This window comes from Microtus pennsylvanicus, chromosome 1, assembly GCF_037038515.1.
Source record: "Microtus pennsylvanicus isolate mMicPen1 chromosome 1, mMicPen1.hap1, whole genome shotgun sequence".
Lineage (NCBI taxonomy): Eukaryota > Metazoa > Chordata > Mammalia > Rodentia > Cricetidae > Microtus > Microtus pennsylvanicus.
The window spans coordinates 91,089,408-91,101,858 of record NC_134579.1 but is presented as its reverse complement, the minus strand read 5'-3'; the positions used below and the strand labels follow the sequence as shown (position 1 = coordinate 91,101,858).

The 12,451-nt window shown below is 41.4% G+C and overlaps 1 protein-coding gene across 1 annotated transcript; it reads left to right on the top strand.

Moving 5' to 3' along the window:
• Positions 1-299: 299 nt before the first annotated feature.
• Positions 300-11,242, top strand: LOC142849015 (cytochrome P450 3A11-like). Its single transcript, XM_075971163.1, has 7 exons — positions 300-370; positions 1,348-1,441; positions 3,622-3,674; positions 7,658-7,757; positions 10,527-10,640; positions 10,728-10,816; positions 11,104-11,242. Exons 1-7 carry the CDS (start codon positions 300-302, stop codon positions 11,240-11,242), a joined length of 660 nt encoding a protein of 219 aa, XP_075827278.1.
• The last annotated feature ends 1,209 nt before the right edge of the window (positions 11,243-12,451 follow it).

Below are 12,451 nucleotides of genomic sequence, written 5' to 3'. Positions count from 1 at the left end.
AAATTTGCTTGAATTTTTGATTAAAAAATAATCTTTGGTCTTCCTGAAATGAAAACACTGTGTATTGATTACACACAGAATGTTAACTCACAAAAGATCAAAATAGGCTGTGATGAACTTCATGATCTATCCAGGAGACCAAAGTCCCGGCCATGCACAACCCTGGACCGCATCTTCCCAGAGTATAAACATTCAGGCTGGGCACACTTCAGCACCATTAGTGGAAGAGAAGCCTTGCAAAGGGTAGCACACAGCTGGAGGGAGAACACAGAGGGTAACATTGCTGACATCAAGCAACGATGGACCTGACTTCAATTCTCTCCCTGGAAACCTGGGTCCTCCTGGTAATCAGCCTGGTGCTCCTATACCGGTGAGTCACCACCAAAGTTCCACTTCCACCGTGTCCTCGGGTTGGGGCTGTATTCAGACCTGTATTCTGGTATTGAGTGCAAGGTCAAATGTGACAAGGAAAGCAGGGGCTGGAGAGATGGCTCAGTGGTTAAGAGCACTGATTGCTCTATTTGACCCAGGCTAGAATCCTGCTATCCACATGGCTCACATCATCTGTAACTACTGTTCCAGGAGACCCAATGCCTTCCACAAGCACCAGAATACAATTATAAAACGTGATAATAGAAGTTAAAATTAACTCTTGTAAAAAAACTTTGAAATCACATGCTTTTAATTATTGTGAATAGAGGCAGCACAAGAGACGTGTGTGTGTGTGTGTGTCTGTGTGTCTGTGTGTGTGTGTGTGTCTGTGTGTGTGTCTGTGTGTGTGTTTGTGTTACAAGAAAACTTTGAGGAGTCTTTTCTTTCCTATTTTGTGGATCCTGAGGGTCAAATTAAGGTTGTCAACTTCGGCAGCCAGTGCCTTTACCTGTGCAGTCATCTTGAAGGCCTGAGATGAAATAATTGTGTTCATTTTGTATTTTTATTTATGGCAGAAAGAAGGCTCAAACCAGAGCCTATATGTGCTAGTCAAGCACTCTACCACTATACTAAAGCCCCAGTGGCACTGACTATTAAAGTTCATGTTTATGTTATGCAGATCTGCTGGGCACACATACACACTTTCAACTCCCTCTTGCTGAGGTGAAGGGGCTTTCTGATCAGATTTACTCTTGGTATGACCTGAGTGACTTTCAGGTTACACCTGGAGCCACCAGAACTCAGTAGGAGCATATACAAACCATGGGCTGCCTTGCACACTGGACCCCTCACCCTGCCCCTAAGCTCTGGGAACTGAAGGGACAGCCATGTTGTTGGTATGTTTCAAGATTTGGCTTTGGTCGTGTTTATCTCCTCTCTGCTTGTGGTGACAAGACTTTCTGTTTCTCTCTATAGATATGGGACCCGTAACCATGATGTTTTTAAGAAACAGGGAATTCCTGGACCCAAACCTCTGCCATTTTTAGGAACTCTGATGAATTTCTACGAGGTAATTGTTGATTCTTGATGGACGGACAAAAATGGTTTAGTTTTGTTAAATGCTCCTTGATAGGAAATGATAGTGTGATTTCAGGCCCTCATACTGTGTATTCTCACGATACTAGAGAATGTTCAGTGATTCTTTAGGGCTCTATTGCCAACTTAAGACTATCAACTGTTTGTGTGTTTGTTTATAGTGTTTATGCCTGTACTTACATGTGCATGAGTGCCCATATGTGCGCAGGTCCCTATGCATGGATATACGTGTGCATGTAGAGGCCACAGGTTGGCACTGGATGTGTTCTTGATTGCTCTTCACTTTATACTTTAAGGCGGGGTCTCTCACACACCCAGTTCTCTCTGACTTGACTAGTTTAGGTGGCCAGGTTGCTCCAGGGATCCCTTGTCTTGGCCTCCTGCAAGTGGGGATACTGGAGGACTTTAACCCTGGTTGTCATTTATGCAGATATTGGGGATTCAAACTCTGGTTTTTATAGTGTGCTCTTCCCATTGAACCATTTCCACAGCCCCCATTGTCAACTTCCCCCATACTTATTTAATTTTGGGGTGAGTGTATATGCACCACAGCATGCATTTGTAGGTTAAGGGACAATTTGTGGGAGTCTGTTTTCTCTTTCCACCATCTGAGTCCTAGGGATGAATCTCAGGTTGTCAGGGTTGGTGGCTAGTGCCTTCTCATCGGAGCCATCTCACTGGCCCTGATGTCAGATTATTGAGACTCAAGTTTGTCTTTGGTGAAATGCAAAGATCTCCAACCCATTTAATCTTGATATTCAGGAGCTCAGACTTTGTGAGCAGTAAAAGAAGTTTATTTCTTACCCAGGGCAGGTTCCAGGAAGGCACTTCTGTATTTATTTGAAGAAAATCTTGAGGGGGTTTCCAGCTTCTAGGACATCAACCTGTATGAACAACATAAAATTCTCTTTGTATCCAACTCATGGGCATAATTTTCTCCCCTTGCTGAATATTTTTGAAGCATCAGGTTTTCAAAGACATAAATACACACCTTTGGGGGACATTTTGTGTCCTTGGGTTCTCGGTGTAATTATTGAACCCCTGAAACAACTTCTATAGCTCTAGTCTCACCATTTACTCTTCACGACATGGTGGTGGTTCTCGAGTTTAGTGTATTTTGCTTTTGTCTCTTTTTTAAGAATTAGGGTCCAGGATAGTGATTGTTTCTGTTAGAAAGAAGATTTTATATATATCCATGTGGGTTTATGCACATAAGTGCAGTACATACAGAGGCCAAAAGAGGGCATAGGATTCTCCTTGTGCCAGAGAAACAGATGGTTGTGAGGTGTTGGGTTTGAGTTCTGTGGACAGAATTTGTTTCCTCTGGAAGAACAGCAAGTGCCCAGAACGGTGGCGTCACGTCTCGAGCCCTAAAGACAGGCTTTCTCTTCTGTCTCGGTTTTGTGGTGCTGAGAATGGGATTTAGACATGCCAGCAAGTGATTTAACATGGACGTGGACCTACCTTCTCTTCCTTTAAAGGCAGCAGCCTGTGAAAGAGTGTGAGCAGCAAGTGTGTAACCTGAGACAGGATGGTGGCTGTCAGTCACCTCACATACTGGACTGCACAATGCATTTTGGATTTTCATTTAAAGATATTAAAAGCAAAACCACTGGGAAAAGGAAGATTCAACAAAACAACTGAAGTTAGAAACTTCAGTAATAAGCATGTCATGTGCCACATTTTAGTCTATGTGGATCATTTGTGATGAACGTGCTTTGACACCTGGCCTACGGTCCGTCCACAGCAGACATTCCCAAGCTCACGTTCAGAGGGCGAGAGGCAAAGCTCACAGTGCCATCAGCTCAGATTTTCTTGTAGACATTCTATATTTTGATTGCAAATTCTGCAAAAACAATTTCATTATTCTTATTAAGATTATTATTATTATTTTGTGTGTATATGCTGCTGTGCACATGTGTATGACTATGGCTGTGCATGCAGAGTCCACAGGAAGGGGTCAGGTGTCCTGCACTGTCACTCTGCCTTCTCCCACTGAGTCATCTTTCTGGTGCCACTAAACGTTACTGAAGAACTTTTCTCTGTCAGAAACAGTAAACTATATTTCATGGGATTTGAGGGTTTGGTTTTCTGGCTACAGAAGGTTTGGTACATACAGGATAATAATGGATGTCATGCTGTTTTTCATTCCAGGGTGTATGGAAATTTGATGCTATGTGCTATAAAAAATATGGAAAAATGTGGAGGTGAGTATTCTGGAAAGTCCCATGGAGTTGACTCTTTTTAGGGGGATGTACTCTACTTGTGCAGGACAACGCCAGCCCAGAATTGTAGTAATGGCCCCTCTGTTGTAAAGGTGATGCCATGTGTCATGAAGAGCCATGGTTCACAGGACTAATTATCTTGAGAACATTGTATATTGTGGCTTTTTGAAAGGCTTTGATGTTCCATGGACTCTGGACTTCATGTTTTTGTTATTTTGTTTTATTATGTTTTTGAGACAGGGTTCTCTGTGTAACAGTCCTGGCTGTCCTGGAAGTCACTCTGTAGACCAAACTGATCTCAAACTCACAGAGATCCACCTGCCTCTGGCTCCTGAGATCTGGAATTACAGGCATGCACCATCACCATCTGCTGCCAGACTTTTGATAGAAGTGTATAACATTGTGTACTGTCTTGTTGAACTGAATTTAGAGATTCAATGTATTTAAAAACCAAAATGAGCTGGGAAATGGTGGCATACGCCTTTAATCCCAGCACTCGGAGGCAGAGGCAGGCAGATCTCTGTGAGTTCGAGGCCAGCCTGGTCTACAAGGAAAAAAAAGAATTACAACTTGTTTCAAAGCATCTATTTCATTGACTACCTTGCTATCTATTTTATTTTGCTAAGTCCAAAGTTCTGCAGCATGTTTATGCCACACTTTAATCAATTCAGCAGTCTCAATTACCTCATGCTAGTCCAGGCATGACAACAGTTACAGTCAATACAATAATTTCCATACCACAGCAACCATCAATCCAATCATTCTATGAGTTCTTCTTAATATTCTTCCAGAGAGTTTCTGGACTGGAGTCATCATAGGTGTCTTGCTATGGCGTCAACAACTCACTGGCATCCAAACCATTGGCCTTGCTCTAAAAATAAAGACTTTCAGAAGTGGCATCTAAATGACGTGTCTTTTAAAGTGTGATTAGAGCTTCCAACAATTGTTTGTCCAGGGTTATGTGCTATCCCCGTGTTGTGTTTAGCTACAATGACACAAATGTTTTATTTTACTGAAAATGTAAGCAGGTGCTTATGCTTAATTTGCATTGATTTTTCCCTTTATAGCCATTGTTTCTAATAAAGGAGTAATTACAGAATCAGCCCTTTCAGAACTTAGGCAGATACTCATTGAAATCCTGAGTATGTATCAATAGTATGATGTATATATTTTATTTTTTACTAATTCTGTTAAGTGAAATATCTACATTTTCCAAATTTCATTTTTTTGATTATCCTTAGGATTACTTCTTACAGGTAAAGGAATTGAACTATACCAAAAACAAGTAGGATAATTTTTATACTTTCTTTAGCTTATCACCTGGTAATATAAATTTTTAGTTTAGACCTTTACTAGTAACATGATGTTTTATGAAAACCTGAAGATTATAAAATAATTTCTATTAATATTTTATCAATTTCTTCTCTGGGCTGAGGAATGTAACTTATTTATCCTTGCTTTATGTCTAATATCCACTTATAAGTGACTATATACCATGTTTGTCTTTCTCTGTCTGGGTTAACTAACTCAAGATGCTTTTTTCTAGTTCATCCATATGTCTGCAAATTTCAAGATGTCATTGTTTTTTACTGCTGAGTAGTTCATTGTGTAAATTACCACATTTTCTTTATCGCTCTTCGGGTGAGGGGACTCTAGGGTGTTTCCAGGCCCTAGCTATTATGAATAATGCTGCTATGAACATAGTGGAGCAAATACCCTTATGGTATGATTGTGCATCCATTGGGTATATGACTAAGGGTGGTATGGTAAGGTCTTGAGGTAGGTTGATGCTGAATTTTCTGAGAAACTGCCATACTGATTTCAAAAGTGGCTGCATGAGTTTGCATTCCCACCAGCAATGGAGAAGTTTCCACTTACATCCTCTCCAGTATAAGCTGTCAACCGTATTTGTGATCTTAGCTATTCTGACAGGGGTAAGATGGTATCTCAGAGTTATTTTGATTTGCTTTTGTGATAACTAAGAATGTTAAAAAAAATTCCTTAAGTGTCTTTCAGTCCTTTTAGATTCTTCTGTTGGGAATACTATCTTTAGATCCACATACCAGTTTTCAATTAGATTACTTAGTATTTTGATATCTAGTTTCTTGAGTTCTTTATGAATTTTGGAAATCAGTCCTCTGTCCAATATGGAGTTGGTAAAGATCGTTCCCCATTTTATAGGCTACCATTTTGTCTTTTTGGCCATGTCCTTTGCCTTACAGAAGCTTCTCAGTTTCAAAAGGTCCCATTTATTAATTGTTACTATCAGTGTCTCATCTCCATTACCTTGACCCTCCTCACTTTCTTCTTTCTCTGAAACAACATTCCTGTCTTCTTGTGAGGAAACATTCTCCTCTGCTGACTGACAATTGCTAGCCTGGGTGTTTTCCTTTTTACTTTCCTGTTCAAATTCAAATGGACCTTTCTGTGATTCCTCACTCTGCAGTGGATGCAGAGCATTTGAGATCAAATTACATAAAGAGCAAATCTTGACTCCTCTCTAGGATGTATGGGCTCCTCTCTCACATGAGCTCATTAGGTTCTCAACACTGGCTTCCATACCCCAAGTTTTCATTGAAGGGAGTTGCATGAATCCAATAACAATGTCTGGTAACTATTACCAACAGTTCTGTAAGCTGTTTTTCTCTCACATTCACTCCATTTCCTTTTAACAAACACTAAGTGACCATCATATTGCTGCTCCTGAGATGGTGAAATCCCCAAGTCCTGATCCTATCCTGAAGAACCGCCTGTTCTGAGCATCCTCTATCACCACCAGTCCTGGAGTATCGAGACCTCTCTCATCTCTGAACCCATGACACTGGACACCAGATGTCTGGTGCTTCCTGTTGTGTGGGATGTTCAGAGGAAAGAAATTCCAGAATTTAATTTTAGGCTCATTCACAACAGGGAGGAACAGTTTTTGTGAACTAAACTCTCACGCCTGCCTCGACCAGCAAGGAAGACGCAACACCGGAGCTCTTTTTGCAAGCAGTTTATTCAGGACCTTGTTCACAGCAATCTTTCTCTTTCTCTTTCTTTCTTCTTCTGGGCAAACCTCTCCCAGCCTTAAAAAGGCATGGGCCGCCAACCCCGGATTGCCATGTGGGCACTGCCCATAGGTTCATGCATATGCAAGCAGCTGATGATCATTGCATGATAATAGCATGAGTCAGGCCTTAGCCATATAGAAGCTGATTATCACAGAGAGCACTTGCTTTTGGGATCGCAGGGGGCGGAAGCCAGCACCATCAGGTGCAGCTCCACACAGCTCTCTACACATCGCCATCAGGTGTGGCTCCACGCAGCTCTCTACACTAAACCTCAAATCTCAGTTCAGAAATGTATTTATTGATTCTACACAAAGTTGTGTTTGGGGTACAACAAGTTCCTCATGCCAAAGCTGCTTTGATCTCTTCTACATGTTCTCTGAAAGAAATAATCACACCCCTGCGATTCCAGTCCCTATTGTGCATTGTTGCAGCAGCCAATAATTCAAGCCCTCCAAGTGTGCCTGGATAGTACTGTGACAGAAGACATGCAATGGATGGAAATCCCATAGAGAAAACAACTATAAGTCATAGAAAACAATCACTGTTCCCGACTATGATTTCCTCAAGGTCTTGGATCCTTGAACAAGAAACTAATATATTCCGTCATTATCATTCATACAGTCAGAAACAACTTTTTCATCCTAATGTTTACCCAAGATACAATGCCACTACGAGATTCCCACTACAAATTGTTTTGTCTTTAAGTGACTCGTTGTGTCTTCAATGACATCACCTGTCACTTTACAAAGACTCCATGGATCTGTGGTCAGACTCCCTAAGCTGGACTTGGAATTAGTGTGACAACTTGTTGTATAACCAGAGTGAGGGTCATGTAACATTGGAATCAAAGTGAGGATTTGGGCTCCCACTTTATAACCTAGCTTGGGTTAATGAGCTGTTTTCCTCGCCCAGGTTGCATGAAGGTCGAACACCTGTGTTAGCTATCACGGACACAGAGATGATCAAAAATGTACTAGTGAAGGAATGCTATTCTGTGTTCACAAACCGACGGGTAGGTAACTTTTTTAATTTAAAAAAATCTAAAGACTTGTTTTTGCTATTTTCATTTATATGTATATATGTATGTCTGTTGACAGAGGTTCTATCGTGCCTGCTCCTGCAGCCACACAGTCCCAAAGAAACACACAGAGGCTTACATTAATTATAAACTGGTTGACATATGATCTCAGGCTTCCTTGTTAACTAATTCTTACACCTTACAGTAATCCATAATTCTTGTCTGTGCTAGTCACATAGCTTGGTACCTTCTATTAGTGAGGCAGTCTCATCCTGATTCCTCTGTGTCTGGGTGAGGAATGCAGACTGAGTCTTTCCTCTTTCCAGAATTCTCCTCTTCTCATCACCCCGCCTCTACTTACTGGCTGGTTGCTTCAACTATACTTTCTGCCTGACTACTGACCAATCAGCATTTTACTAAACCAGTACAACTGACAACCTTTAAAAAGTACAAGACCATTGTCCCACTGCATGTGTCTATAAAAGTAAATGCCATACATGTGTAGGTTCCTGTGGAGGCCAAAAAAGGGATTGAGGTCCACTAGATTAGTGTTCCAGACCGTTGGAGGGGCCTGGCATTGGTGCTGGGACCTGGCTCTTCCAGAAGATCAGCAAGCACCCTTAACTGTTGAACCACCACCCAGGACTCCCCCTTTTAAGAATACAAACCTTTATTTTTACCTATTGAAATTATTCTGTTTTCTTTGGTTTTTTAGAGACAGTGTATCTTTGTGTAGCTCTGACTAATCTGGAACTTACTCTATAGGCCAGGCTATCTTGAACTCACAAAGATCTGCCTGCCTCTGCCTCCTGAGTTCTGGGTATAAGAGCATGCACTGCTACTTAGTGAATTTAAACAAAGAAATAAATGTTGATTCACAGTGGTTTCCACAATAATATACAAGCAGGGTACGGGTATTCATTTTACTAGTGAGGAAGTATAAATATACTATATTATTGTATCTACTTGTAGATGTACACTGTTGTCATCTAGATTGTGTTTACATTTCCTATGTCATGGGTCCTTTCTTATGTCTGTGTGGTATGGTGCAGTTTTTCACAGATCTATACTCGTGCAGTGGCAAACACACAGAATAGAGTGTGGCTCCTTCCTCTCCATATACAGCCTGCCTTATTCTCTCATTTTGTATCCATTTCCCTTCTCAGTGTATTGTGTGGATAGTGTCAAGTTGATGACTAGTCACCTGGCCCTTTTGTGTGGGTTTTCTTGTGTAAAAAAATATCCTTTTGAGATTAGCTCTTAAATATATGATTTTATTTATGGTAAATTATTGTGAGGTATGATACTTAGTTCAATGTTCTCTCTTTTTAAATCATGGCTATCCCACTGTTCTGTCTGGAGAAACCTTGTGGTTCCCTCTTTCTACCCCCTGCATCCTGGGGAATGAACTCAGGTTGTTGGGCTTGGCAGCAAGCACATTTACCTACTGAGCTATCTCTCTTGTCCTCATTCAGCTTTTGTTCATGTCGTGAAGTTGGCTGAAGGCCTAGTTGAAACTGCTGCTGTTCATTAAGGGAAGATAGTTCCACTTCTTCCTGTTGTGCTGAGTGCTTTAATTTAAGGGCAGTTGTGAAACTCCACATTAGTATATAGTATAAATGTGGAAAACAGAATAAAGTTCCCACCATGGAAATAAAATTATATTTTCCCTTTTATCACTGAAGAAAAAATTAAGGAATAATGATTCCTACAACACTATTCCTAAACAAACAACCTCAAAACAAATAAACCAGGGTCTAGAGAGATGACATAGTGGCTGAAAGTTCTAAAAGAGGATGGGGGATTGGTTGCCTACATCTACATCCAGCAGCTCAAATCGCCTGTAACTCCTGCTTTAGGAGATCCAACTCACTCCTCTGACCTCTGATTACACTGTATACATATGTACATACATTTATACACAAAAGCATGCATACATACAAACAATACTAAAATAATTCTCGAAAAAAACCCAAAGATCAAATATTTAAAGTGTCTCAGGCTAGGGAAATGGCTCTGTCGGTAAAGGACCTGAGTGTAGATCCCCAGCATCCACATAAAAGCTGGGCAGAGCAGCATGTATGTGTTATTTGAGCTGTATTTGGAAATAGGTGGATCCTAGGGGCCTGCTGGCTGCTACTCTAGCCAACCCAGACCCTTCTATATTCACTGAGACACTCAGCCTAAAAAAATACAGTAGAGGTATAGAGGAAGATGTCAGACCTCTGTTCTCCAAATGAGAATGCACACCAGTGTTCTACTCTACACACACACACACACACACACACACACACACACACACACACACACCTGAACGTTCATATGCATGCACGTGCACACCCCATATCAAGGCATCAATTGTCACATGGCCTATTTTGTAAACATAGAGCTGGAGAACTTGTGTGATACAAAGTTCACTTTCTATTTATTCTCAAGCCATTTGCCATCTGCATAACTCTGGAGAATCTACTATGTTTGTTCCTGATTCCTGCCAACCCTGAAACTAATTTTTGAACCACATAGAGATTAAAAGTTACAAGGATCCTGGAATGAAAATGTTTAAAAGTTCAACAGGCAGCCCAGTGAGCACCCAATGTCTTAAAGATTGTGAGGAAATTCTGAACACTTTTGACTCTAGGATGAGGCTTGATCCATAGTAAACAGTCACAATCAAACTGTTATACACCAATATTCACCTAGCACTTTGCAACCATAGTAAGGTCTGGACTTACAGAGAACAATATTTACATTTTTTGACTCTAGAATTTTGGCCCAGTGGGGATAATGAGTAAAGCCCTCTCATCAGCTAAGGATGAGGAGTGGAAGAGAATTCGAGCCTTGCTGTCTCCCACCTTCACCAGTGGAAAACTCAAAGAGGTGACTAAAAGGACTGTTAGTTGAAATGTTTGTGTGACTTGAGTCTCCACACCTAACAACCATGGGTGCCTTTGTGTTTTTGCTTAGATGTTCCCCATCATTGAAGAGTACGGAGATATTTTGGTAAAATACTTGAGAAGAGAGGTAGAGAAAGGCAAGCCTCTTACCTTGAAAGAGTGAGTAGTGGTACATCCACTGTGGTTCTGGGAGAGGAAGGGCAGCAGGGGCAGAAGGGCCATCCTGTGTGTCTCACATGTCCAGCTGCTCCTTCTTCCCTTTTAGACACAGGGTGACAAATGTACAGTTGAGAAAGAAATGTGATAGTATCAAGGTCGCAAGGGTAAAGGGTGGATAGTAGAAGGTGCTTGGCCAACTGGGGTGGTTTCACCAGTCTTGCCCAAAATATAAATTATTTCAAGCTTCTTTCTGAATGTGGTAAATTCCCACATCTTTATCTCCTCAGAGTGTTAGGGGCCTACAGCTTGGATGTCATTACGAGCACGGCATTTGGTGTGAACGTTGATTCTCTCAACAACCGACATAATCCTTTTATAGAAAAGACCAAGAACCTATTAAAAATGGATTTTTTTATCCATTGTTAATGTCAGTAGGTATGTATGATAATTCTTCTGTCTTTTGACCCAGTGCACTTGTCTGTGGACATGTTTGAAGTTCTGCCTTTCTCTTCCACACTTACCAAAACTAACAGCTCTATTGGTATATAATTCACCTGACATGTAATTCACAAGCTTATCATGTTGCACATAAAGGCAAAATCCAGTATTTAAGGCAGTAAGACATGTACTGCCTTACTTTTGTTTCTGAACTTAATTTTCTTTTAGAGAGAGTCTCACTTGGTAGCTCAACTTGCCTGGAAATTGCCGTGTAGAACAGGCTGGCCTTGAACTCACAGTGATTCCATTACCTCTACCTCCTGAGTGCTGGGATTAAAGGCTTAACACACTGCTCCTCTCTTTATTTTATAATTATTTTATTATCCTTTGACAATGTCATAACGGTATACAATATATCTTGATTATACCCTTCCCTAATTTTCAGCCCCACTTCCCACTAACACCTCAACACACCTTTCTCTCAATTTAATGCCCCATCTCTTTTTTGGCCATATTGTAAGTCCAGCATAGTCTGCCTGCTAGGATGTTGACCAATATTTTTTTTAATTTATTTATTTATTAAGGATTTCTGCCTCCTCCCCGCAACCGCCTCCCATTTCCCTCCCCCTCCCCCGATCAAGTCACCCTCCCTCATCTGCTCGAAGAGCAATCAGGGTTCCCTGCCCTGTGGGAAGCCCAAGGACCGCCCACCTCTATCCAGGTCTCCTAAGGTGAGCATCCAAACTGCCTAGGCTCCCCCAAAGCCAGTACGTGCAGTAGGATCAAAAACCCACTGCGATTGTTCTTGAGTTCTCAGTATTCCTCATTGTCCTCTATGTTCAGCTAGTCCGGATTTATCCCATGCTTTTTCAGACCCAGGCCAGCTGGCCTTGGTGAGTTCCCGATAGAACATCCCCATTGTCTCAGTGTGTGGGTGCACTCCTCATGGCCCTGTGTTCCTTGCTCGTGCTCTCTCTCCTTTTGCTCCTGATTTGGACCTTGGGGTTGTAGTCTGGTGCTCCAATGTGGGACTCTGTCTCCTTCCATAGCCTGATGAAGGTTAATACCCAGGAGGAAGTCTATATGTTTTTCTTTGGGTTCACCTTCTTATTTAGCTTCTCTAGGAACATGCATTATAAGCTCAATGTCCTTGCTTTATGGCTAGAAACCAAATATGAGTGAGTACATCCCATGTTC